Raw genomic sequence first — 26,564 nt, 5'->3', positions numbered from 1 at the left:
TTTAAATTTATTTATTTTAATTGGAGGCTAATTACTTTACAATATTGTAGTGGTTTTTGCCATACATTGACATGAATCAGCCATGGGTGTACATGTATTCCGCATCCTCTTTAAACTCTCTGACCACCTCTGCCCCCCACCACCCCGCACATCTTTGCAAGTACTTCTTTTGCCTTGAGCAGAACCCTGACCTCCACCCCAGCGTAATGGTTAAGAGTTAGCAAAATTTGAATCACAGCTCTGCAATTTACTGACAAGCTTTGGAAAACTAACTAGACTTCTTTGAGCCTCATTGTTCTTCTCTCTAATAATAATAGACTTGGACTAAATGAATAGACTTATCTTTCTGAATTTGTATGAGGATTATATGAGATAATGCAGGCATGAGATAATCCATGTGTGCTGCTCAGTTGCTTCAGTCAGTTGCTTGTCCAGCTCTTTGCAACCTAATGGACTGTAGCCCACCTCTGTCCGTGGGATTCTCCAGGCAAGAATACTGGAGTGGGTTGCCATTCCCTCCTCCAGGGAATCTTCCCAACCCAGGAATCAAACCCCATGTCTCTTGCGTCTCCTGCATTGGCAGGTGGGTTCTTTACCACTAGCGCCACCTGGAAAGCTTGAGATAATGCATAGACGGTGCCAAGTACACAGTTTTTTTGTTTTTTGTTTTTTGTTTTTTTTAAGTCCCTTAGTCGTGTCCGACTCTTTGAGACCCTGTGGACTGTGTAGTCCATGGAATTCTCCAGACCAGAATACTGGAGTGGGTAGCCTTTCCCTTCTCCAAGGGATCTTCTCGAACCAGGGATCGAACCCAGGTCTCCCGCATTGCAGGCGGATTCTTTACCAGCTGAGTCACAAGGTAAGCCTGAGAATACTGGAGTGGGAGGCCTATCCCTTCTCCAGGGGGTCTTCCGGACCCAGGAATCGAACCAGGGTCTCCTACATTACAGGCGGATTTTTTACCAACTGAGCTATGAGGGAAGTACACAGTTAACCTACAGTGAATGTTAGTGTTGAATGTTTACCCCTGGAAAAATGTTCCTTGTCACCCCACCCTCCACAAACCCCTGTGTCTCCCTCGGATTTCCATAGCACTCTGTGTGTGTATGCGTGCTAAGTTGCTTCAGTTGTGTCAGACTCTTTGCAACACTTTAGACTGTAGCCTGTCAGCCGCCTCTGTCCATGGGATTCTCTAGGCAAGAATTCTGGAATGAGTTGGATGCCCTCCTCCAGGGGATCCTCCTGACCCAGGGGTTGAACTCAGATTTCCGGCATTCAGGTGGTTTCTTTACTGCTGAGCCACAAGGGAAACCCCATAGCGCTGTGTACACTCCTCAGTGCCAGCTTTTCTGTCTGTATTATAGCCATCCCCCAGTCTTGCCTCTAGATGAGTAGTCTTCAAAGCTTGGTCTTAGAAGCAGCAGTGCTAGCATCCCCTGGAAACTTGTTAGAAATGCAAATTCCTGGAGCCCACCCTAGAACTACTGAATAAAAAAGTCTGGGGGTAGGGCCCAGAAATCTGTTTTAACAGGGCCTCAATGTGAGTTCTGATATTCATACATTTGATGAACACTGCTACACTGGGTATTTATGCCTGGGACCACATTCAATTCATCTTGCAATGCCACCCAGCCCAGTGACTATTTGTCAAATGAAAAAAATGGATGAATGAATCCTGATGACAGTGTGGGGCCATTGAAGGATAGCCAGTATGGGAATGTCATGGTCTGATTGCCTTTTAGAAAGTTACTTTTGTAGGCTGTATAGAGAAAAGATTATGGGCAAAAATTACTAGAGGCAACAGAATTTGTTTATAGGAAAATTATGATTTGAAAAATCTAGATTTATTATGCAGGCAGGAAAAATAGTTATTTACAAAAAGAGTGCCTTGTTTTTCAATATATTCCATACAAAACAGTTTTAAAATGTGTATTATACCATTCTATTGATAAGTAGTGTTTTATAAATTTGTTGGGGAAAGTAGGTATACCTATACGTTATAAATTTGTCAATAAATGTGTTCTCTCACAAATTATGATTTCATTAAGAAGTAGTTCCAGATATCTTACACATTTTTAGCATTTGTGGGTTTTCAAAGTGTGAAGCACAATCCTCTGTTTGGATTATGAAAGCAAAATTCTATAGCAAATAAGTATATTTAAAAATTAAAATGTTACTTAAATTTCAGTATTAACATAGAAATAAGAAAAGTTTCATGTTTGACTATGTATTAGTATAGAGATTACATATTATTTCTTTTTTGGATGGAAATTGAGTAAACAATCATCTAGAAATATTTCAACTAGAGGTTATTAATGCTCAAATTAAAAGAAAAGCAAATTTATATTAATGTATAGAATAAAGGGTAAAGCAAATCCAAAGATATATGACCTTTCAGAAAATTGTAAGACTGCAGAAGCCCCAAAGTTGCTCCCTATCATAATACTCATATTCCATCAGCAGATCCTCACCCCAACAACTGGGCAGGAATTGATCCGACTTAAATGTGGGAATAGTATCTGGACTTTCAACTCAGGTGAAGCTTTCATATTTTCTCTTGACCTCTAAGTCATCTTCTCTACAAATGAGACAAAGTAGAGACATCCATCACTTTGCCAACAAGGGTCCATATAGTCAGAGATATGGTTTTTCCATTAATCATGTGCCAATGTGAGAGCTAGACCATAAAGAAGGCTGAGCACCAAAGAATTGATGCTTTTGAACAGTGGTGCTGAAGAATACTCTTGAGAGTTCCTTGGTCTGCAAGATCAAACCAGTCAATCCTAAAGGAAATCAGTCCTGAATATTCACTGGAAGGACTGATCCTGAAGCTCCAATACTTTAGCCACCTGATGCAAAAAGCTCATTCATTAGAAAAGACCCTGATGCTGGAAAAGATTGAGGGCAGGAAGAGAAGAGGGCAAGAGAGGATGAAATGGTTGGATGGCATCACTGACTCAATGGACATAAGTTTGAGCAAACTCAAGGAGAAAGTGAAGGACAGGGAAGCCTGCTGAAGTCCATGGAGTCACAAAGTGTCACACATGACTTAGTGAATGAATACACACAAAAGAAGGGTCATGAAGGAAGAAAGAACAGGAGACAAAGAATGGGAAATATTGAAGAGCAAAGGGAGATTGAGAACAGTGGGCAGAAAGAGAAGGGATTTGATGAGCAAAGGGAAGTCTACAGGCAAAGGGTAGGAGAGGCCAAGAATGACATGGGGTGGGGAGAGAGAGAGGTAGGGTTCTGAAGGTCTCAAAACCCTGGAGTCTCATATGAACCCTGGGTTTCATATGGCCCTCTTAGGCCCAAGAGGTCACCTAGTTTTAGTAGTTGAAAGAAGTGAGTTGTTAGTAAATCTATAATCAATTCAGCCAGTTGGTTGTGATGGGCTCTGTGCTACTGTCTCTTCTTGCCTCTACAGGAGGGCTCCTTCTGTACCCAGCCAATTAAAAGACTCGGTCAAGTTGGTGGATCGGTTATTCAGAGAAAAGAGCCATCCTAAAGTGTTAAAGTGTTGAGTAAACAAGATGACTTCTTAAAAGATTCCAAAGGAAAAGAACACACCAGAAAAATCCCATATGAAATGCTAACATTTTTACTATATTCACAAGAATATATTTTAAAAGATCAATAATGAGGTCCTCTAAACATTTTCAATTGCTCATTGGCTTTTCAAATGTTTATTCATATGAGCTGCCAATTTATATACCTTGTCCCTTTTTCATTGGTTTGTCTGTCTCTTTTATATTCAAATGTGTTTAAATATTGCAGATATCAATCCTTTGCCTGTGATATATGTTGCAAATGTTTTCTCCTGTTATACTTCTTGACATTTAAACCTTAAATCCACCTGAAGTTTATTTTGGTGTTTCATACAAGACTGCAATCTAATGAGATTTTTTTTTTTTAATCTAGAAGTTAGACAATTTTCACAACACTATTTGTTGAATAATCCATCTGTTCCTCATTTATCTGCAGTGCTTCCTTCTTAAGTCTCACAGGTGGTAAAATCCTTCTCAGGACCACCTATTGTGTTTTAGCCAATTGCTCTGTAAATTCTAGCACAGGAATTTAACTATTGTTGTATAATATTTTTTTTTATACTTTTAAAAATTTCTTAGCCTTTCTTGTGTTTTCCTATCATGGCAGCTGAGATTTAGAATCATTTCATCAGGTGAAAACATAAATATTGACACATTATTGTAAAACATAAATTTTGTAAAATTTATGTAATTACGTAAAAACATAAATATTGTTGTGGTAGATGATGGATAGGTAGTGTGGGTTTATGTACTGCATTAATCCTTGGGGCAGACATGTACTACGCCAGCTTCTCTAGTCGGCAACACTTTTATTGCGTAGTTTGAAGTCCTTCCACCCCATAGGTCTCCAGGCGAAACAAGGCTAGCCAATGTGATCTAGCAGTCATTCATTGTCTTTTGCTTGTCAGGCTCCTTACCAACAACCATGTGAAAAAGCCCAGGCTCTTGGAGCTCACCCCTGTGTTCTCTGCAGGTTGTTTGGCAGAACCTTCTCATATGTGCCATCCTTTTCTACACTGTGTACTACGTGGTTCTGGGCATGTGCTGTGTGATGCTCGGGTAAGTATAACGTCACCTTCAAACAATTCAAAAGTTGGGATCCAACACGAAAGAAGTTCACATAGAACACTCAACGTGTCTTTATAGAATAAAGGGTGCAAATTTTTTCCCATGGTATATTTTCTTCGTCTTTTTTTTAAAGTGAAAGTAAGCAAACATGTCACCTTTGAAAATGATACAAGTAGCAATCATGAAATGAAAAGAACCAGGCAGGATTGTTCCTCTTATGAGGATGATCATAGAAAGAAAGTGAAGTTATTACTCCCTGGGCTGGTGTTGCATCAGAGATCAGAGGGCATTTGAACTAGAAGGGAATTTAGATATAATCGACATCCAATTTAAATATTTTCTGTTACATACTGGAAATAACTTTAGACTGAGAGTCAGATCTGCATTCCAGCCCAGGTTCTCACTAACTTCCTGAATCATCCTGACTAAGCCAGAGAGCTTCTCTTCCTTCAGTTATCTTCGTTTGTCAAGTGAAGGTAATAATCCAAAAGAGAGTTATCATGAGAACCAAGTAATACATGTATTTTTAAAGATATTTTTAAGTGTGAGGCTTTTTTTTTTTTAGGTAATTTTTCTTTGTCTTGTTACGGTTGGATTTTATCTTTACAGATTTGCTTGCCAATACATTGATTTCCTTGAAATACATTATGTATAGCTACAAAGGATTTCCTAGAAATTGATTGTTTATACAATTGAATTTTATTGTGTAAGCAGGGAATTGGGACTTTTCAATTCCAGTGTGCAAATCAATGCCCAGAAATGATTATATTGACTTTTGCAGTGGGAATGATGCTATAAAGCTTGCTTGCAGGCAAGTCCCCTGAGGAGGAGTCTGGTACGTTCACACACAGTTTCAGCTATTGCCTGGAACTTGAGGTGGTGAGGCAGTGCCTAGAGCACTGAAGGTCTTAGAATAGTCAGAGTTCTGTGAGCATGGGATTCCAAGGGTTTGTAATGTGAATCAAAGGTGAGGAATTTGAAGTAACTTAAAGCCCCAGGAGGCAGGTAATTGATTGACCAGTTTCACACAACTACAAACTTGGGCATGGTAGGAGATGCAGAGTTTATAGTCAGATTTAATTTTCTTTTTTTTTTTTTTTTTCATTTTAAATCATTTTACTTTTGTATTGACATACAGTTGGTTTACAATGTTGTGTTAGTTTCTGGTGTATAACAAAGTGATTCAGATTTTTTTTCCCATATAGATAATTACAAGATATTGAATATAGTTCCCTGTGCTATACAGTAGGTCCTTGTTGTTTATTTTATATGTAGTAGCATGTATCTGTTAATCCCAAGCTCCTAATTTATCCCTCTCCAACCCTTTCCCCTTTAGTAACTGTAACTTTGTCTTCTATGTCTACTATGAAAATGTAGACTCATCTTATGTCTAATGTGAATGTAGACTCAGATTTTAGAACAGGAAGGGACCTCAGAGATTAATTGCTTCAATGTACAGGTAAGAAATGAAAGCTCAGAGAGGTTAAGCAACTGCCCAAGTTCACAGTTAACAGCATCATCAGAATTAGAGCTGGGCTCCGTTGCTTCCCAGCATATGCCCTCATCACAGTATGAGGTTTTGCACCCACATTTGATGGAAGGGACCTCCAAGACTACAGCTGAGACCTCAAATACAATGAAGTCCACTTGGAGAACAGACTTCATTGGACAAAGAAGACAGTGTGGATAAAGAATGTATTTGGCTTCCATTCAAGTCAGCCAGTTTTCAAATGTGCCACAAAGTGATTAAAGCTGACTTGTCCTTGTATGGGAACACTTGAGGTGCAAAATGTTAATGTGCAACCTTATGAACTACCTCCTCCAGAGTAAACTATTTTCATTTGTAACATCCTCAGGGTGTATGAGTTGGATGTCCTGGCACCATTTGATTTCAAAACAAATCCTTCATGGCTCAACACAAATTATAAAGGTAACTGGCTTTAGTTTCCAATCTTTGTTAATTAGTGAACTAAATGCCTCCAAAAATCAAAATAGTTTTTGTTTTAGAAAAATTTTAAAAATATCAAGCCTTCTTCTCAGCCATCTGTATCCTATATCTGACTCCCAAAATGTGGAAAAGTGCCATCAATTTTTTTTTAAATGACTATTGCTAAAAGATGGAATAGGATGAAATAAGAGGATAGTTTTCCTAAATGAATTTTTATTTTAGTGATATTATGGATAAAATTTTGTGCATTAAATATTTTTCAAAGAAAAGGCTGAAAAATGGCTTAATGGAATGATGTAGAAAGATATTTGTGACATATGAAATGGAAAATAAAGACTACAAAAGAGTTTTTATAGTATAATTATTCATTTTTGTAGAATAGAGTAAAATACATCATGTCAGTGGTAAGAAATCTGGAAAATTATGCAACAAACTGTTATCTCCCAGCTGGAATGACAGAGGACTTTCATTTTCTGCTTTGTACATTTCTGCTTAGTTTGATTTTTTTCCTTCCCAAAAATAGTGTATAACTTGTTGCAAAGGAAAAATGATAAGAAAGAATATAGTAGGCAAATTTTTTTATCTCTTTTAAACTTACTATTTTTGTTGAAATAATTATTCTTAACATTCTGTTAAATTTCTTCCCACATTAAAAAAAAATGAATTGTGGATTCTTCAAACAATCCAGTTCTTTAGAAAACCACTGGACATCTTTTTTTGGAACGAATATGCAAATATACAAAAATTGCCTGAAGCCAAATGTGACTTATATAGGAAACTTGGTCAGCTAGAACTACTGAATTTAAACTAAAAGATTCAGAACAGCCTCTTCAAATGGGTAACCTTTTTTCGTGCCATTGTTGATTCAATTTGGGATAGACAAAGATATCTTAGGACAAGAAACTTTCATTCAAATGAGATACAAGTTCTAACATTCTATCTTAACTTCCACTTCACACATTTCCCTGTTGAAGATTGAATTAACTTTTTCTTCCAAGCTGACCCACAAATGATAAAGAAATAGTCACAAGCAAGAGTTATATATGGGTTGTGTGTTTGGGGTAGAGAAAGAGATTTAAAGTCCAACTGTTATTTAATTCTTGCGTTTGAGATGGTTAGTGATAGATAGGACAATGACACAGGCTTATTGGAGAAAGCTGTGTTTTGACATAGCAGAGATTAGTGAAAATCCTCAGAATGCCACGCACAGTCAACACTGTTCTCTCAAAAAACAACTAACATTTGTACAAAGATATCAATAAACCCTTAGCCTATTAGATCTTTAGTTTGGGGCTTGGAGAGATAAGTGTCATAACTCTTGAAAGTTATTGCTTTGAGAATCCAGACTTGTTTAATCTCAGAGATAAAATGTAAGAGTAATCTCAGAGCCTTGAGCATGTATTGAGGGTCAGGCTCTTGTCTGTTTCAACAGTTTTGTTACCTAGGAGATCAGGCTTAGCAAGGACACTGAAAAGTGTGAGCTCAATTGAGACATTTGACTACTAACATCTTTCCCTTGCATCATAGAGATTGGATTATAACTGTTTTCGTTTTAAAATAAAATCCTCTCAACAGTTTTTGAGATAGATATGATAGTAATCCATTTCCCAATTTATCAAGGAATAATTAGACTGACCTAGACGTTATAATCCTACTCAAGGTCATAGCACTCTTAAGCTATAAGGTGAGACTAGAACACTGGTATCCTGACTTCAAATTTTGTATGACTTCCTTTAAATCATGCTGTCTCATATCATAGACAAAGCACAATCCTCCTCTATCAATATATGTAAATACAGTTTGTTCAAGACTGAAATCACTGTCTCTAAGCAGCTGCAAGTTAACTTGTAAAATCTGTAAATACTGATAAAAGAAACATTTCTTTTTCCTTATAGTAACATGGAGGCTCCGTGAGCCACTAGTGAAGGCAGAAATGGAGATGTGATGGGAAATCTAATGGCAATATGATACCACTGTATAGCTCCTTCTACAGCCTTGAATCCTGGAGATCAGGACTTGGTATAATTGTAATTCCATACAATAGAAAAGGAGCTAGTAGGAGTTCTCCATTCAATTTCAGAAATCTGTTGAGTTGAATGAAGTAGAATTGAAGAGGAATAAGTGTGAGGTCTTTTGAAAGGCTAGCACCTGAGACTTGCTTACTTATTTCATATCTTGCTGACCCACTAGGCAAGGGCTGGCATGTCTGTTAATAAATTACTTCTGCACAATAATAGATCATGGAACTATTGTAATTTTAGCTTTGAAAGTAAAAAAAGGTAAAATAGCCTGACTGGACTGATCAATTCGTTAATTATTTATATGAGCATACCTATCATTTTCTGTGTTTTAAAAGAAAGGTAACTTTTATGGAAATTGATATCATTACAAAGGAACCTTGGCGGTATGTCACATGTATTTTCATTTTAAAGTTTGATGAATCTCATCTTTGGAACCACCACAATTTAAGATCTATATCAAGGAAAAAGGCAAAGGTTGACTCTTCACATATTCAAGGCTTTTAGAGATTTATGGTACTGACCTAGGAATAACTAGCTGTTTATGTATGTTCAGGGAAAGCACTCTGAAAAGGCATTCTGGAGTTAGAAATGTACCTCCATCCACACAAGTCATTTATGAGACATTCTTTCATCCATGGTTATCCATTATGTTTCCCAGATGACTATCTGAACATACCCTTTTATTACAAAGACACAAAGGAACTCATTTCCAAGTTAGGCAATAACTGGTACTAAAGAAACATTATTGTTCAATAAACTATTAACATTTTTTTTTTCTGAAAATCCAGAGCTGAATTTTTCATTAGTTTTTAATATATCTTCAAATGAGATTTGAAATCTAGTTACAGATTTGTTACATTGTAACTTTTCTTTATTGTATTTTACCTTCTAAAATGCTAAATATAAAGAATATAAAACAGAAATTATGTACTGTTATTTCTCTATAAGTCCAACAATTATTAAGAGATGGAATATTTTTAAAGTTCTTATTCAAATTTGAGGAATGTTAAGAGATGGAATGTTAAACGTTTCTTACAAAAATGTTTTTTGCAGAATAAGTTGTGGTGGTCCTGTTACTCATTGTGTTTTAGAATTATTAATTGCTCTAATTCCCAATAATTCTATTCTTCCTTTTAGTTGCAGTTCTTTTAGTCTCAACAGAAGTCACCTACTTTGTTTGTGGATTACTTTTCGTTCTGGTACTGGAAGAGTGGGTTTGGGATCATGGTATTTCAGTAACTATCCTTCATGTTGCCATCACTTCAACTGGTAAGCAAACTAAAATAAAGGAAACAAAATGTATTCAATCTAGATATTGCACCTAAATCGATACATAAGAGTAAAACTTTGTTGTATGCATAGTGTCCTCTGATGGAGAAATAATAAAAACTGATGATAAAAGTTCTTCATCACCTCCCTCACTCCTTCTCCCCCATCAAGTTCCTCTACCATTTCCTCAGAGAGGTTTTGATTAGATACATTGTCCAATTCAAAACTGTATTGAAATGTTCAGTTCAGTTCAGTTGCTCAGTTGCTGGCACCGACTTTCTGCGACCCCATGAATCGCAGCACACTAGGCCTCCCTGTCCATCACCAGCTCCCGGAGTTCACTCAAACTCATATCCATCGAGTCGGTGATGCCATCCAGCCATCTCATCCTCTGTCGTCCCCTTCTTCTCCTGCCTTCAATCTTTCCCAGCATCAGAGTCTTTTCCAATGAGTCAACTCTTCGCATGAGGTGGCCAAAGTACTGGAGTTTTAGCTTCAGCATCAGTCCTTCCAATGAACACCCAGGACTGATCTCCTTTAGGATGGACTGGTTGGACTTCCTTGCAGTCCAGGGAACTCTCAAGAGTCTTCTCCAACACCACAGTTCAAAAGCATCAATTCTTCGGCACTCAGATTTCTTCACAGTCCAGCTCTCACATCCATACATGACCAGTGGAACAACCATAGCCTTGACTAGATGGACCTTTGTTGGCAAAGTAATATCTCTGCTTTTTAATATGCTATCTAGGTTGGTCATTGGAGAAGGCAATGGCACCCCACTCCAGTACTCTTGCCTGGAAAATCCCACGGACAGAGGAGCCTGGTAGGCTGCAGTCCATGGGGTCTCTGGGAGTCAGACACGACTGAGCGACATCACTTTCACTTTTCACTTTCATGCATTGGAGAAGGAAATGGCAAGCCACTCCAGTGTTCTTGCCTGGAGAATCCCAGGGATGGGGGAGCCTGGTGGGCTGCAGTCTATGGGGTCACACAGAGTCGGACACGACTGAAGCGACTTAGCAGCAGCAGCAGGTTGGTCATAACTTTCCTTCCAGGCAGTAAGTGTCTTTTAATTTTATGGCTGCAATCACCACCTGCAGTGATTTTGGAGCCCCCCAAAATAAAGTCTGACACTGTTTCCACTATTTCCCCATCTATCTGCCATGAAGTGATGGGACCAGATGCCATGATCTTAGTTTTCTGAATGTTGAGCTTTAAGCCAACTTTTCCACTCTCCTCTTTCACTTTCATCAAGAGGCTTTTTAGTTCCTCTTCACTTTCTGCCATAAGGGTGGTGTCATCTGCATATCTGAGGTTATTGATATTTCTCCTGGCAATCTTGATTCCAGCTTGTGCTTCTTCCAGCCCAGTATTTCTCATGATGTACTCTGCATATAAATTAAATAAGCAGGGTGACAATATACAGCCTTGACGAACTCCTTTTCCTATTTGGAACCAGTCTGTTGTTCCATGTCCAGTTCTAACTGTTGCTTCCTGACCTGCATACAGGTTTCTCAAGAGGCAGGTCAGGTGGTCTGGTATTCCCATCTCTTTCAGAACTTTCCACAGTTTTTTGTGATCCACACAGTCAAAGGCTTTGGCTTAGTCAATAAAGCAGAAATAGATGTTTTTCTGGAACTCTCTTGCTTTTTCCATGATCCAGTGAATGTTGGCAATTTGATCTCTGGTTCCTCTGCCTTTTCTAAAACCAGCTTGAACATCTGGAAATTCACGGTTCACGTATTGCTGAAGCCTAGCTAGGAGAATTTTGAGCATTACCTTACTAGCGTGTGAGATGAGTGCAATTGTGCAGTAGTTTGAGCACTCTTTGGCATTGCCTTTCTTTGGGATTGGAATGAAAACTCCCCTTTTCCAGTCCTGTGGCCACTGCTGAGTTTTCCAAATTTGCTGGCATATTGAGTGCAGCACTTTCACAGCATCATCTTTTAGGATTTGAAATAGTTCAACTGGAATTCCATCACCTCCACCAGCTTTGTTTGTAGTGATGCTTTCTAAGGCCCACTTGACTTCACATTCCAGGATGTCTGGCTCTAGGTGAGGGATCACACCATCGTGATTATCTGGGTTGTGAAAATCTCTTTTGTACAGTTCTCCTGTGTATTTTTGCCACCTCTTCTTAATATCTTCTGCTTCTGTTAGGTTTGCACCGTTTCTGTCCTTTATCGAGCCCATCTTTGCATGAAATGTTCCTGTGGCATCTCTAATTTTCTTGAAGTGATCTCTAGTCTTTCCCATTCTGTTGTTTTCCTCTATTTCTTTGCATTGATCACTGGGGAAGGCTTTCTTATCTCTCCTTGCTATTCTTTAGAACTCTGCATTCAAATGGGTGTATCTTTACTTTTCTCGTTTGCTTTTCACTTCTCTTCTTTTCACAGCTATTTGTAAGGCCTCCTCAGACAGCCATTTGGCTTTTTTGCATTTCTTTTTCATGGGGATGGTCTTTATCCCTGTCTCCTGTGCAATGTCATGAACCTCCATCCATAGTTCATCAGACACTCTATCTATCAGATCTAGTCCCTTAAATCTACTTCTCACTTCCACTGTATAATCATAAGGGATTTGATTTAGGTCATATCTGAATGGTCTAGGTTTTCCCTACTTTCTGCACTTTAAGTTTGAATTTGGCAATAAGGAGTTCATGATCTGAGCCACAGTCAGCTCCCAGTCTTGTTTTTGCTGACTGTATAGAGCTTCTCCATCTTTGGCTGCAAAGAATATAATCAATCTGATTTCAGTGTTGACCATCTGGTGATGCCCATGTGTAGAGTCTTCTCTTGTGTTGTTGGAAGAGGGTATTGAAATGTAGCAGTTTCCTATTATCTCCCATTCAACTTTTTATCAGTTGCTCCCATTCAACTTGTTATCAGTTGTAAAGGGTTTGCCGCTGTTAGAATTCTTTCCCTCCAAATCCTTTCTTGAAGCAGATATTGGCCAAAGACTGGGAGCTAGGGCCTGAGGAAATCTGTACTTGCAGGCTTGCAAACTTCCTAATGATTATTTTAACAAAAATATGACTTCCCTTGTGGCTCAAGGATAAAGAATCTGCTTGCCAATGCAGGAGACACAGGTTCAGTCCCTAGGTAGGGAAGATCTCCTGGAGGAGGAAATGGCAACCTGCTCCAATATTCTTGCCTAGGAAATCCCAAGGGCATAGGAGCCTGGTGGGCTACAGCCCACGGGGTCTCAAGAGTCAAACACAACTTATCGACGAAACCACTACCACCATCAGGTTCTAAGACTAAAGGGTTTTTATTTCTACCTGTGAGCTTTGGAGTTTGAATAAAACAGATTCAAATTCCAGTCCTAACTTTCTGTCAGATGTTTGTCTGAGGCAAGATATAACATCATTTATATTGTTAGACATAATCGCCTCATCTACAAATAGGGTGGTATCTTGTGAAGCTTGTGTGAGAGAAGTTGTCTGACATGGTGTTTGGCCTATAATTACTGAGTAAAGGTAATTTTATCCATTCCTTCATCCATTTATTCAAGGTTTACTCTTCCCTTATAACTTTTTATTTCTTACTGCCTTCCATTATTAAAGAGAAACACATTAGTAAAAGCATGAGTGGTAATCAACCACAAGTTATAATTCAATGTTATTATTATTTATTAACTACTTATGTTTAGTTGCTCAGTCATGACTGACTCTTTGTGGTCCCATCAACTGTAGTCCACCAGGCTCTTCTGTCCATGGAATTTCCCAGGCAAGAATACTGGAGTGGGTTGCCATTTCCTTCTCCAAGTTATCTTCCTGGCCCAGGGATCAAACCCACACATCCTTCATTGAAGGTGGATTATTTACCACTGAGCTACATAAATGATTCCCAACTCTAATTACATGAGAATAACCAGTTTTGATGTGAAGTTATCCTCACTGAAATCCCTCAAACTGTTGCCTAAATCCAGAAGAAAAGATGCACTGAAGGATGCTTGACTCCATGCTCCTGATTTAACTGGTCTTCATATTGAAGGAAGAGAGCACTGGAATTCCCACAGGTCCCAAGAGGACTTAGGAGTTAACTCTTGTTTTCTCTGGAAACCATGGGCTGTCCTCTTGCTGCAGGAAATTCTGTTTAACTACTATGTAACTACTTAAATATCACTCATATTTTCAGTGCTCTGATCTATCGATGGGTATAATCAGTCTCCGACTTATGAACGCACAATTTCAAAATGAATTGCTATGTCTCAGCCTCAGTGCTATTAGAAAATGCCAGTACATCAATCTCCTAGCATCAGTTTCCTCAGATACAAACTCTTTTAGTAACTTGGAGGACCCGTGAAGCCCATCTCAAATTCTCTATTTTATTTTGGGGCTTAAGTATTCCTGGAAGACAGTCATAGGATATTTGCAATAAAGATTTTGGAGCATACAGTGGCTCAGTCTTCAGGGTCTCAGCCTTCAGACAATAGGTTTTCTGGATCCAGAAAAGTTACAAGTTAATCATCCAACACATGGCACATAGAAAACACTTTAAAAATATTGCTCAATAGATCTTTCAGCGGAAAGTCACCCAGAACTCCAGAGAGCCAGGCACTGAGGATTCAAAACAGTTTTAGGATCATTTCTGCTGCATATTACTTCAAGTCGACTGTATGAATTTGACCTGAGAATCTGACAGATCATGACATCATTCCTAGGAGAGGAGTTTCAAATACTTGACTTAACAAATGACCTTTTTAGACAATGACTTAAGTACCACTTTGGCGCTACTTGATTTCATGAATATAGACAAGATTTCTCTTTGTTATGAAGATATGATTTGACCAAACAAGTATTTCTTCATGATTGTATTTCAAAAATGAACACGGCCTTTTTCTTTTCTATTGCAGTTATGCTGGAATTCCCCTTGACATCACATTGGTGGGCTGCTTTAGGTATATATATATAGAGAGAGATTAGATATAGATATATATTATATACATATATATTATACATATATGTGATACTTATTTAATATAAATATATATTTATAAATAAACTAGTGGCATAAAAATATTTTTATGGGGGTCAGATAATTGGACCAGAAGATTACTCAATGGTTTTATCATTCTAAAATTATAGAGGATAAAACATTGGATATATATTTGTGACATATTCTTTTAGTTATCTTTCTCCATGAATGATAATATAGTCTTTATAGTAGTACAGAAGAAGGAAAACTATTTTATCTCATTAATTTTTTTATCCACCAATTGAACAACTGAATTCATCAGTCACATATGTAGTAAGAAAATTAGCCAAGTAAAAGTAGACTTCTCTAAAGCTTTTTCTTTAAGCCAGACACTGGCCTCAAAATATTTTTAGATTTTCTCTTTTCAGTAAGCTTGGCAATAGTTGTTATCTAATTATTGTCATGTTTATCAATGAGAAATGGAAATGCAGCACTTTACCACATTCTTTCTCCTAAAGTTATCTACTTTTAGTACCAGTATTATTTATATTATTTACTAACCCTCTTCCCTCAAGTTTAATTCTCTGCTTACCTTGCATATCCATAATTCTCCAATATTGTTTAGTGCATACAGAAAACACTTGTAGAAAGTAGATGTTTTATTTTGCATAAACCTTCCCAAGATGTCAATTTTTAATAAATCAGAAAATATGATACTGAAAGAAATACTTTAATGAGCCCAAGTGGAAATCATCTTGTCTCTATGGAAAATAAGAACTTCTCTCTGGGGATTTTATTCACAATACTATAAAATTCATTGAGGCCTAGCCAATTTAGTCACATATCAAATGCAACCCTGATGACAAGGAAAGTCAACTTTGGCATAATGAAAGAACTAATAGAATTTGCTAAAATAATTGGGTAATGATTTCAGTTTCAATAATCAAGTTTGGATTCCTCAGAGGACAGTTGCCCAATGATGTCCAAGGTAGCCTTCTTTGGTTTTTCTTTGCATTAACAATTTAAAAGTAAGAGAATAGTGGCTAAACATCTTGGCAATTCTATCCTGTGGTCTCACACTGGATGTGTGTCTTTGTGTGGGGAAGTTGTGTGGTCCTGCCAGGCCTCTGATTCACAAAGGGCTCTTACCTCAGGGACTTTTACTTTTCATGGGAGTTATGGAGTTACTGCCTTGCAAGGAACAACAGATTTATGGAAGCCCTGTAAGGCTAGATTCATATTTTAAAACAAACAAGAATCATCAGGCCAATGAAATCAGAGCTAAAGGCATTTTCATAAAACCAAATAGCTCAGGTAAGTGGAATTCTTGTGTTCAAAATCTTTTCTATACTCAAAAATAGTTTCCACATTAGTAAGCACATTTTTCTTTTACAATTAGAGGGGGGAAATACCTTATAAAGAATATTTTAAAATAGCAACAACACAAACAAATTGCAGGTCACATGAGCTAAAAGAATTGAGAACTGTAAATTCCTTGGCATGTGCTTTGACTCTGTTGCCTTTGAATTTCTTACCATTAATTTGACAGAACCACGCACCTATTCCCTGAAGGAAGTTTTGAATTTCAATAATTTACCAGCACAGAATACATACCTACTCTCTTTTAGCTGAATCTATAAACTCCTCTATTGCAAATGCTGTGTCAGTTTCAGGAACATTATTTTAGTCATGATGATTGTTCTTATTCATAATCTCACCAATGAATTATTCATTATTAGTAGTTAACCAAAACTTCCTTTCATTACTTGCAGGATTCGGCTTAATTTCAATGATATGTGGAGGCCAGACTTTAGCATACTGTTTGTTCAAAGATAATTTTATCTATCCAGATCTGGATGATTTCTAACAGAACAGCCAATTCTTTGTTATTACATACATGCTATCCAGGCTAGATTGTATTTTTTCTTCATACCTATATTCAAGGTTGAATTTATTCTAGATACTTTTTAACTGTAAAAAGACTAGATGCTTCTTAACTGTAAAAAGAAACAAGAGAAATTAATGGAGAGCAAAAGAATCCTAGTAAAGAATTCATGAGCAAAATATGCAAAGTCATAAATACAGTGTTTCCTAAAGTATATTCCATAGAACCCTAGTTCCAAACAATGTTAATGATGCCTTGTAAAGAAAAGTTGCATGTTTAAGTATTTTAGTAAAGCAGATTTATTTATTTTGGGCCTCTTAGACTCTTTAACATGCTATTGTGAACACAGTATCACTAAGTAGTAGTTGATAACCTCATGTGCTGTTTCTCAAACATATTCGACCAGAGACACAGTTGAGAAAATGCTGATATGTCATGTGGAAACTATAACACAGAAAAAGGCAGATTTGAAATTACTGCAAATCCCTGTAACCAGAATTAGATTTTTATTATTGTCCCACAGTATCTGTTAGAGTATTTCTTATGAGAATATTGCCTTTTAAAAAATGTTAGTGCCTACATCTTTCTTTAGATTATGGTGTTTTAACATAATACTTCTCAAAATGTAACGTGTATTTGAATCACCTGGAGATTTTGGTTTAGAAGGGCTGGAGTGGAGCATGAAATTCTGTATTCCTAACAATTACTGGCAAATGCCTGTGCTGCCGGTCCACGGACCCCACTTTAAGAAGTAAGGTCTCAGCGGTTTGAACGATGTATTTTTTAAGGTTGTCTAGCTCTGTACTGTCATCCTATGGTTTTTATATCATGGTTATTCAATAAATGCTTGTTGAATTGTATTAAAACTGAGCTGAGTTAAATTTATATATCTAAAATGTATATGTTTAAGACATTTATATGTCAAATATTTCCCACTTTTTAGTACAACTAAAGATGTCCATATACAAAAGAAATGCACAGCATGGTTACAGTTAAAATGTAAGCATGGTTACAATTAAAATGTAAGCATAGGGAAAATGATAGGAAAGTGACAACTCTCGTTGTCCCCCAACCCCCACCCCCAACACACACACTCCCACAAAGACATCTTGGGAAACAATTAGAAGCTATCTCTAGAATTTTTTCCGATGGATCTTTTTATCCTAAAAGTCTATTTCTTCCTTAAAGACACGCATTCAACCTCTAAGAAATGTCATGCTAATTGTATATATTCCAGATAACGTTCCAAAAACTGCTTTGTGTTGACCAGTCATTTGTTAAATAATTTAAGCTTCTTGTGCACATGTAAGTATGAAAATAATGATAGTATCCCTTTCTTCTGTCTCACATTTACTGACTCACACAAATTTTCGTTTTCCATCCATTATTCCCATTCTTCCTATTAATTTCCTTCAAAATGTTTGGTTATAGAAGTATCAAAATCTGTGACTCATTTAAATCAGTCAAGGGGCTGTAAATTTCATCCTTAAAGTAAGGTAGGATACAGTAGCTAGGAAAGGGTAAGCGTTATGATCTTTGATTCCTTGGTTAAAACCCCACTGACAGCACAGAGAAAACTGTATTGTCAGTGATACATAAAACTGAATCTTGCTCTGTGAAAAATGCAAATATCGAACAAACCATAAATACACTGATGAAAAAGACTGCCCCTATATTAACTCACACTTGGAAGAAATTTACAGAAACATTAAAGCTGCCTAAGTAAATTTGATAATTAAAAAAGATTTGGTTGATTAAGTACTTTTTAATATAATGAGAATTGTTACACTAGTAAATTAGAATAAGAATCTCTCTAGATTCAGAGGACCTTAAAATCTTGTCATTCTGTAGTATAGCTTAATTAGCATGTTTATTTCTAGGATTAGGAACCCATCTGCTCAGGTAATTACCATTATGTTAATCTTTCTCTTTTTTTTTATCCTGATCACAAGTTTCTTCTTTTTTGGGTTTTCTTCTTTTACTCAGTAAAATAATTATTATTGTCTATTAGATGACACTACCAAATACACAAAAATTTTAAATACAATTGGGATGCATATTTTAGTTTAAAAATACTATACATCTGACATATCAACTATATATTCACTTTGGTTTTTATTGCTATATATATATATAATTTAATTTTATATATTTTTTTTCTCAAAGGTCAAGAGTCATGCCCATTTAATTTACTTTTCTGGTATTCCATATAGAATCATAAGTTGGTAGAATCCTATCCTATATTTTGATGCATACTTTTCGGGCAAGATTGATACTATGTTCATAGTTCAAAGAATGATAATATTTTTGTATTATGTATAACCATTTCCTAAATATACTTTGAAGTTATACCCCACAGTGTTTTATTATAAATTAATTTTCACATTTTAAAATAACATTTTACTTAAAACAATTATTTCTTAAGTGAATGAACCTATCTTTACTTGTGTTGATTGTGATCCTAAAATATATATGAGGACTATTTTCACATTGTAGTCTAAAGATTAAACTTTCTATCTAAAATGTTATGGGTTTTGCTCAACTGATTTACCTTACTAGCTGAATTGATAAATTCGAAAGTTGTTTGGTAGCCCTCTAAAGCTGCAGAGATCATCCTATAGAAGTGAGAAGAGGATTTTATAGCAAATCTTAAGGAAAAAATAAATGCACTTCCTAAAGTTTTTGCTTTATAAACTTTGTATACCTCAATCGCCAGGTAAAATAATATATAACAAAAGCATACATAGATCCTTTTAGTAAAAATTGTCAGGAAAAGGAGAAAATGCAACTTGGTTCACATGAAGATAATATGTTCTATAGATTTCTACTGCAGAAAAGGTCTCATAAAATATGTAAAAAATTTGAGAGTATTCCACGTTTTGAATAGAGGACAATAAAGTATGATGCCTCACTTACCTTAGCTCCTCCTTTTCAATTTGCCTTTATTCTTTCTAAATTTTCCCGATGGTTTAGTAAAATGGTCTCTAAGCAAATCATTTTTAAAAACAGAGTTAATTACCATCTGACTTTCTTCTTGGTGAAGAATATTCACCCTGCCACATATGCTCAATACTTCAAACAGGAAGGAACTGAAAATATTATCCAATAACTTAAATGACAGCTGCACAAAATATCAGCTTATTAATCTAGCCCATATTCTTGAAGCTGGTATCATATTTGATCATCACAATAATATATTTAACTGTGTTCTTAATGGCTGTATATATCTCTATAATATAAATACAATACAACTTATTTAGCCATTTCCTTTTAACTGATGCTTACATTTTGTATAACTTTTTCTCATGTGAAGTAGATAGACATTAGACAGCTCCTCGAATTCTCAGATAAAATGGATCACCAGAAGTGAAATTATTAGACCATATGGCATGAATATCTTTTAATTATTGAAAAATATTTCTAAATTGCTATTTACAATGTTTGAACCAATGTGTTCACCCAACAAAAGTATGAGTACCAATTTTACCATACCCCTCTCACATTAAGAACTGTCATTTTTACACTATTAACATGCATCTAATAAAATGATAATTTTACAATGCATATCAACTCCTAGGCACTAGGGATGTGCAAGTATCACGTAGGTAAAGCATCATACCTGGTAGTTGTTAATCTTTAAACAGCTTTGTTGGGTAGATGGTAGGGCATTAAAGGAGAACTTTAAGCTATTTGAAGGCAGGGATATGGTTTTATTCAATGCTATATAACCAGCTCCTAGAACAGTGTCTGGGTTGTGTCATGCATATCAGAGGCACAATTAAATGGGGAGGAAAAGCAAATACATTTTTTTCTTGCTTCAGAGCTGTTGGCTACTGCTGCTGCTGCTGCTAAGTCGCTTCAGTCGTGTCCGACTCTGTGCAACCCCATAGACGGCAGCCCACCAGGCTCCCCCGTCCCTGGGATTCTCAAGGCAAGAACACTGGAGTGGGTTGACATTTCCTTCTCTAACGCATGAAAGTGAGAAATGAAAGTGAAGTCTCTCAGTCGTGTCCGACTCTGAGCGACCCCATGGACTGTAGCCTACCAGGCTCCTCCGTCCATGGGATTCTCCAGGCAAGAGTACTGGAGTGGGGGTGCCATTGCCTTCTCCACACTTTGTCTCTATACAACCTCTAAAAACACTGTATGTTCCCAGCAAATCAGATTCTGACTGCAGCTAATATATACTAGTAATATAAACAAAGTTCTTATCATTGGGACTTCCCTGATGATCCAGTGGTTAAGATTTTGCCTTCCAATGGAGGGGGGTGCAGGTTCGATCCCTGGTCAGGGAGCTGAGATCCCACATGCCTCAGGGCCAAAAAAGCAAAACATAAAATAGAACCAGTATTGTAGCAAATTCAATACAATCTTTAAAAATGGTCCATATATAGAAAAAACTATTAAAATATAGTTATCATTGCCTGAAGGAATACCATTCTTTGTTTCCCAATTATGTCACTTCAGGGTATCACCTTAACCTATCCCAATGACTTTCCAAAATATTTACCTCACCAAAAGAAATCTAGTCTCTTCTCAGCACCAAATTTTGCTACTGAAATGGAAATTCTTTTTTTGTGTGTTCCGGAGTATCTCTATCCAACAGAACTTTCTGCAGGGTGGAAGTGTTCCATTTATCGGTACTGTCCTGTTCAGTAGCCACTAGCTACCTGTGCCTACTGTACTCTTGAAGGGTAGATACCATGACTGAGGAACTGAATTTTAATTTAATTTTAATTAGTTTAAATTTAAAACCAGTGGCTACTGTATTAGACAAGATGGGAGTATCTCCTCATTTATGAAGGAAAAAATGGTTTCACCTGCAGGTGTTTTAACTCAACCCATTAGGCTGAGTTTGAGGCTGAGTTACTTAGGGCAAAAAAGATCCATCTTTAAGGAAAGGGAAAAGTGCATAGAAAACCCAGAGATTGTTATGCCAGCTATGATGCATAAAGACCGTGTGTACATTGTCTAGTAATGTACAAGGTGGGGCTTCCCTTGTGGCTCAGCTGGTAAAGATCCACCTGCAATGCGAGAGACCTGGGTTCAATTCCTAGGTTGGGAAGATCCATTGGAGAAGAGAAAGGCTACCCATTCCAGTATTCTGGCCTGGAGAATTCCATGGATTGTACAGTCCATGGAATTAATTTAAGGGCTTCCCTGATATCTCAGTTGGTAAGGAATCCACCTGCAATGCAGGAGACCCCAGTTCAATTCCTGGGTCAGGAAGATGCCCTGGAGAAGGGATAGGCTGCCCACTACAGTATTTTTGGGTTTTCCTTGTGGCTCAGCTGGTAAAGAATCCACCTGCAATGCGGGAGACCTGGGTTTCATCTCTGGGTTGGGAAGATCTCCTGGAGAAGGGAAAGGCTACCTACTCCAGTATTTTGGCCTGGAGAATTCCATGGACTGTATAATCCATGGGGTCACAAAGAGTCGGACACAACTGAGTGACTCTCACTTTCACTTGTACAATGTGTTGGTATCTGGAGAAGGGAATGCAGCCCACTCCAGTATTCTTGCCTGGAGAATCCCATGGACAGAGGAGACTGGTGTGCTACAGACGGTGGTATCACAAAGAGTCTGACACAACTGAGCGACTAACAAATAACAAATAAGCTAATTGGCAAACACTGAGGCAACTAGTGGCATGACAGATTATATTGCAGATACTACATTTTGGGGACTTGTCAAAGGTGCTTTGAGATTAGAAAATTTCCAATTGAAAGTGCATATGACAATACTAAATGTTGTTAAGGATGAAGAGAAAAGAGATTGTTCAAACACTGCTGATAGGAATTCAGCAGGTACAGCCTCTTTGGAAGTATCTATGACGTATGCCTGTGGAAGATACAGGAGCCCCACATGTCAACTTCCACATGGATACCCTAGAGAAACTCCTGCAGGAGGACAAAATGTGAACTGCAGCATTGTTTATAATAAGTTAAATTGGAGAAACATAAATGTCCATCAATGAGCATTGATTTTTTAAAAATTATTATTAGGTAAAATACTATGTAGCACTTTAAAGAAACTAATAGGAATTTAATAAGTGAACGTGATAGATCTCAAAAATGTTTGTGAAAATAATAAAAGTACATGTTGATTCTCTTGTGTAGATTTTTAACGTGCACACAAATATTGCTGCATATTATGTATGGGTGCATATATATATGGCAGGAATGGTGCTGTGATTCATATCAAATTCTTGATACCAATTGCCTGGACATATGGTTATAGTGTCTAGAAGTGGAATACAAAAAGAAAGATCAGTTTAAGTGTTCAGCATGTTGATTTTGAGCCAAAGGCAGGATCTTCAAGTGGAAATATCCCTTTGGAAATCGGCTAACATGTTTGTGAAGCTAAAGTTAATGGCTGATCAAACTATCATAATAAAAAGACAATTTGCAGATGTCTATCATAATGTGAGAACTTAAAGAAGTTATCAAGTCATTGAAGATTATAATTCTTAGGTTTTTCAGTTCCAAATGTAGAAAACATCATAATATAAATAAGATAAATTATATATATTTTAAACATAGCTGAGATTTATTTTCTGAAATGTAATCATCATCACACAATTCTTTATTGCTGTGAAGATTAATGAGCTGTTGACCGATGTACTTTTTTCTATGAAGTCAGTCTCAAACACACTTTCAATTTTATAGGACATTTTTGTATAATAAGGAGTTGTAATAATTTTTAAACTCAGCTGATTTTCATACTACTTATAAAATACAAACAATCTGATTTGGTAATTATATGGAAGTTGAACTCACTATGTCATTTTTCTTTTTACTGAGAAAGTGGTGCAAAGTTTTGATTTTGTCATTTGGACTGATAATGTAAATTCATTTCATAGTTATTTTTAAAAAGTTATTTATTTTCAATTGAAGGATAATTGCTTTACAGTATTGTGTTGTTTTCCACCAACCATCAACATGAATCAGCCATAGTTTTACCTTTACTAACTGATGTGTTTCCTACAAATGAGTCCTGCTAGTCACAAGGGAAATGGTCTCTGAGAAATACTGAACTAACACATAATGGATGCTCAAAAACAATTTTTTGAATTGAGTGAATGAATGGTCACTTGTATAAAACTACTAGAAAAATAAATCCAAGACCGTATTAATGGTAATTCAATTCTATAATATTTCTGTATGAATAACTGAGTATCAGTGGCGTTGTAGATGCTCAGTGAGTACTGAATGAATAAATGAATAGATACACTATGATTATAGTTTTCACAAAAGTTCAGTTAATGATTTTTTGCCTACCTCTTTACTACTAAATGAAGCACGTCAGATATATAAAGCACTATACAAATTATATCAGTGAGAACTTTTGATTGAAAATGACAGAAACTGATCTTAAGAATAAAGACATTTATTGATTTACGTGTTTGAAAAATCCAAGATAATGTGACTTCAAGTGAGGTATGAAATGACAGCTCAAGATTTTGTTTGTTTCTTTCTATTTTCCAATCTGTCTCCTTGTTTAGGTTCATTCTTGGCAGGTCTCCCCTTAGGTGTTTCTTGTTTGATTGTTCATATTCCTTGTTAGATCCAGTGGGAAAGAGCAAGGATGTTTCTTTCCCAGAAGCCTCCAGTCTTATTAGCTCACTCTGGGTCCTGAGCCAGTCACTGTGGCCAGGGCAATGGGATGCACTGATTGGCTAAAGGCAATCTGAGCACTTCCTGTCTAGAGGGTAGGAGGGTGGGAAGAGAGTGTCAGCTTCTCTTGAAACTCACAAGCTACCTGAAGGAAGCAGAACACAAGAATGAAATTCTGTCAGTAAGAAGTCAAGACTGCAAATGTGTACTCTACCTATTAAAAGGAGCCACCATTTGTACAGATAAAGAAAACATAAATGAAATAGTGAATGGACAATATGGTATACAAAACAACACTATACATTGGTAATAATTGTTTAATTATATAATACACAAAAATAATAGAGGAACAGAGAAAGTACAAAAGAAACAAAAATTTATTGTGGCTTTGTATCATCCGAAAATTCCCCAACTATTTAGCAACTGTTTCAGGTCCTATGCTGGGCTGTCTCACTTCTTATGAAGTCACTGCCCTCCCTGACCTTAAGATGCACATAACACCCATCTATATTCGCCAAAAAAATAAGATTAACAAGTAAACATGTCAACTGTGTGTCATGAATGTATATCACAAAATTAGTAAAATTTAAAATTGTAAGCTTTAAATCTTAACTTATGCTCTTTGCTTTATCTGGAATATTTACTTCAGCACATTTTCAGTAAAATCCTATTCCTTATTTGAAACTAAAGGATAATTTTTATGAAATCTTATGTATCTATCCTTTTCCCAATACAGGCTGATTTATTTACCCAATCTGCCCCACATTTTGTTTTTACCTGTGTGCTGTGCTTAGTCACTCAGTCCTGTCCAAGTCTTTGTGATCCCATGATCTGAAGCCCACCAGGCTCCTCTGTCCATGGGGTTTCTCCAGGCAAGACTACTGGAGTGGGTTGCCATGCCCTCCTCTAGGGGATCTTCCCAACCCAGGGATTGAACCCAGGTCTCCCCCATTGCAGGTGGATTCTTTACTGTCAAAGCCACCAGGGAAGCCCATGAATACTGGAGTGGGTAGTCTATCCCTTCTCCAGGGGATCTTCCTGACCCAGGAAACAAACCAGGGTCTCCTGCATTGCAAGAGGATTCTTTACCAGCTGAGCTACCAGGGAAGCCCTTGTTCTTATCTAAATTGTAATAATTAGCATATAACTAGGGATGTGCCATTTGTAAAGCATTTTCAAATCCATAAACTCAATTGATTGCACAACTTCCTGGGAAGGACATATTATAACTATTTCATTTTATGCTAGAGAGCTGAAAATCACTATCTAAGCTCCAGATATCACACGTCCCCAATGCTCCACTGTTAACATGTTACAGAGCACTGAAAATGAAGGAAAATATTGTAATAGTTTATGAAGCAAGCATAACAATAGTCTTGATAAAGACAGTACAAAAAGAGAAAATTGCAACCCAATGTCACTTATGAGTACTGATTCAAAGTTGTAAATATTAGCAAAAGCAATCTATTCCACTTTTTATAAAATACAGTATGACCAAGTAAGATTTATTTCCAGAATGCAAGGTTATTTCAAAAATAGAAAAATTCAGCTCCTTTGCCACCCCATCGACTGTAGCCCACCAGGCTCCTCTGCTTATAGGATATCCCAGGCAAGAATACTGGAGTGGGTTGCCATTTCCTACTCTGGGGGATCTTCCTGACCCAGGGATCAAACCCATGTCTCTTTCATCTCCTGCATTGGCAGGCAGATTCGTTACCACTGTGCTGCCTGGGAAGCCCTCATTACTATATTATGTCATGTTAGAAACTGTAAGGAGAAAAATTGTATACATGATTATCTCCATAAATGCTGGAAAATGTCCTTGAAAAAGATCAGCATCCCTTCCTAATAAAAACACTTATGATTATAATAACTGGTACTTTCTTAACAAGACAATATTATGTTCCTTAGTTCTAAAGCCAATATCTTACTTAATGGCAAGGCACTAAAGCAAAGTCAACCATCATTTCCATTACCATCAACACTGTACTGGCAATGTCAACCAAGCAATTAAACAGAAGAAACTAGAGGCATAATCAGAGGAAAAGAATAAATAGAATTATCTCTAGGTGCAGATGTTATGATCTTATACCTGGAAAACCCTAGAGAATCAACAATAACTCAATCAGAGAAGTTACTATTGTAGCAGGCCATAAAACTAACATAGGAATTGATGGCAGTTACTTACAAAATGATAACAGAGAACACAATGGTATAGAAAACCCCATCTGTATTAGCAGCAAAGAAGATAAAGGCTTGGCCATGATGACCAAGTAGGGAGACCCTGAGC

General features: G+C 36.8%; 1 protein-coding gene and 1 long non-coding RNA gene across 2 annotated transcripts in view; both read left to right on the top strand.

Annotated features, from left to right (window-relative positions):
• TMEM244 (transmembrane protein 244) overlaps positions 1-9,989 on the top strand; it is a 31,821-nt gene extending 21,832 nt beyond the window's left edge. The window contains exons 2-4 of the mRNA XM_086316441.1: positions 4,522-4,607; positions 6,473-6,546; positions 9,723-9,989. Coding sequence (XP_086172567.1) covers positions 4,522-4,607; positions 6,473-6,546; positions 9,723-9,910 — 348 coding nt within the window. The 3' untranslated portion in view covers positions 9,911-9,989. The remainder of the gene's footprint in view (positions 1-4,521; positions 4,608-6,472; positions 6,547-9,722) is intronic.
• A 4,721-nt stretch (positions 9,990-14,710) lies between these two features.
• On the top strand, positions 14,711-17,518 carry LOC147366090 (uncharacterized). Its single transcript, XR_015132379.1, has 2 exons — positions 14,711-14,756; positions 16,546-17,518. It is a non-coding gene; the product is annotated as an uncharacterized LOC147366090 (long non-coding RNA).
• The last annotated feature ends 9,046 nt before the right edge of the window (positions 17,519-26,564 follow it).

Source organism: Bos grunniens, chromosome 9, assembly GCF_055505025.1.
Source record: "Bos grunniens cultivar Pamir isolate PY7600 chromosome 9, Bosgru_T2T1.0, whole genome shotgun sequence".
NCBI classification, from domain to species: domain Eukaryota; kingdom Metazoa; phylum Chordata; class Mammalia; order Artiodactyla; family Bovidae; genus Bos; species Bos grunniens.
This window is presented reverse-complemented; position numbering and strand designations above follow the sequence as displayed.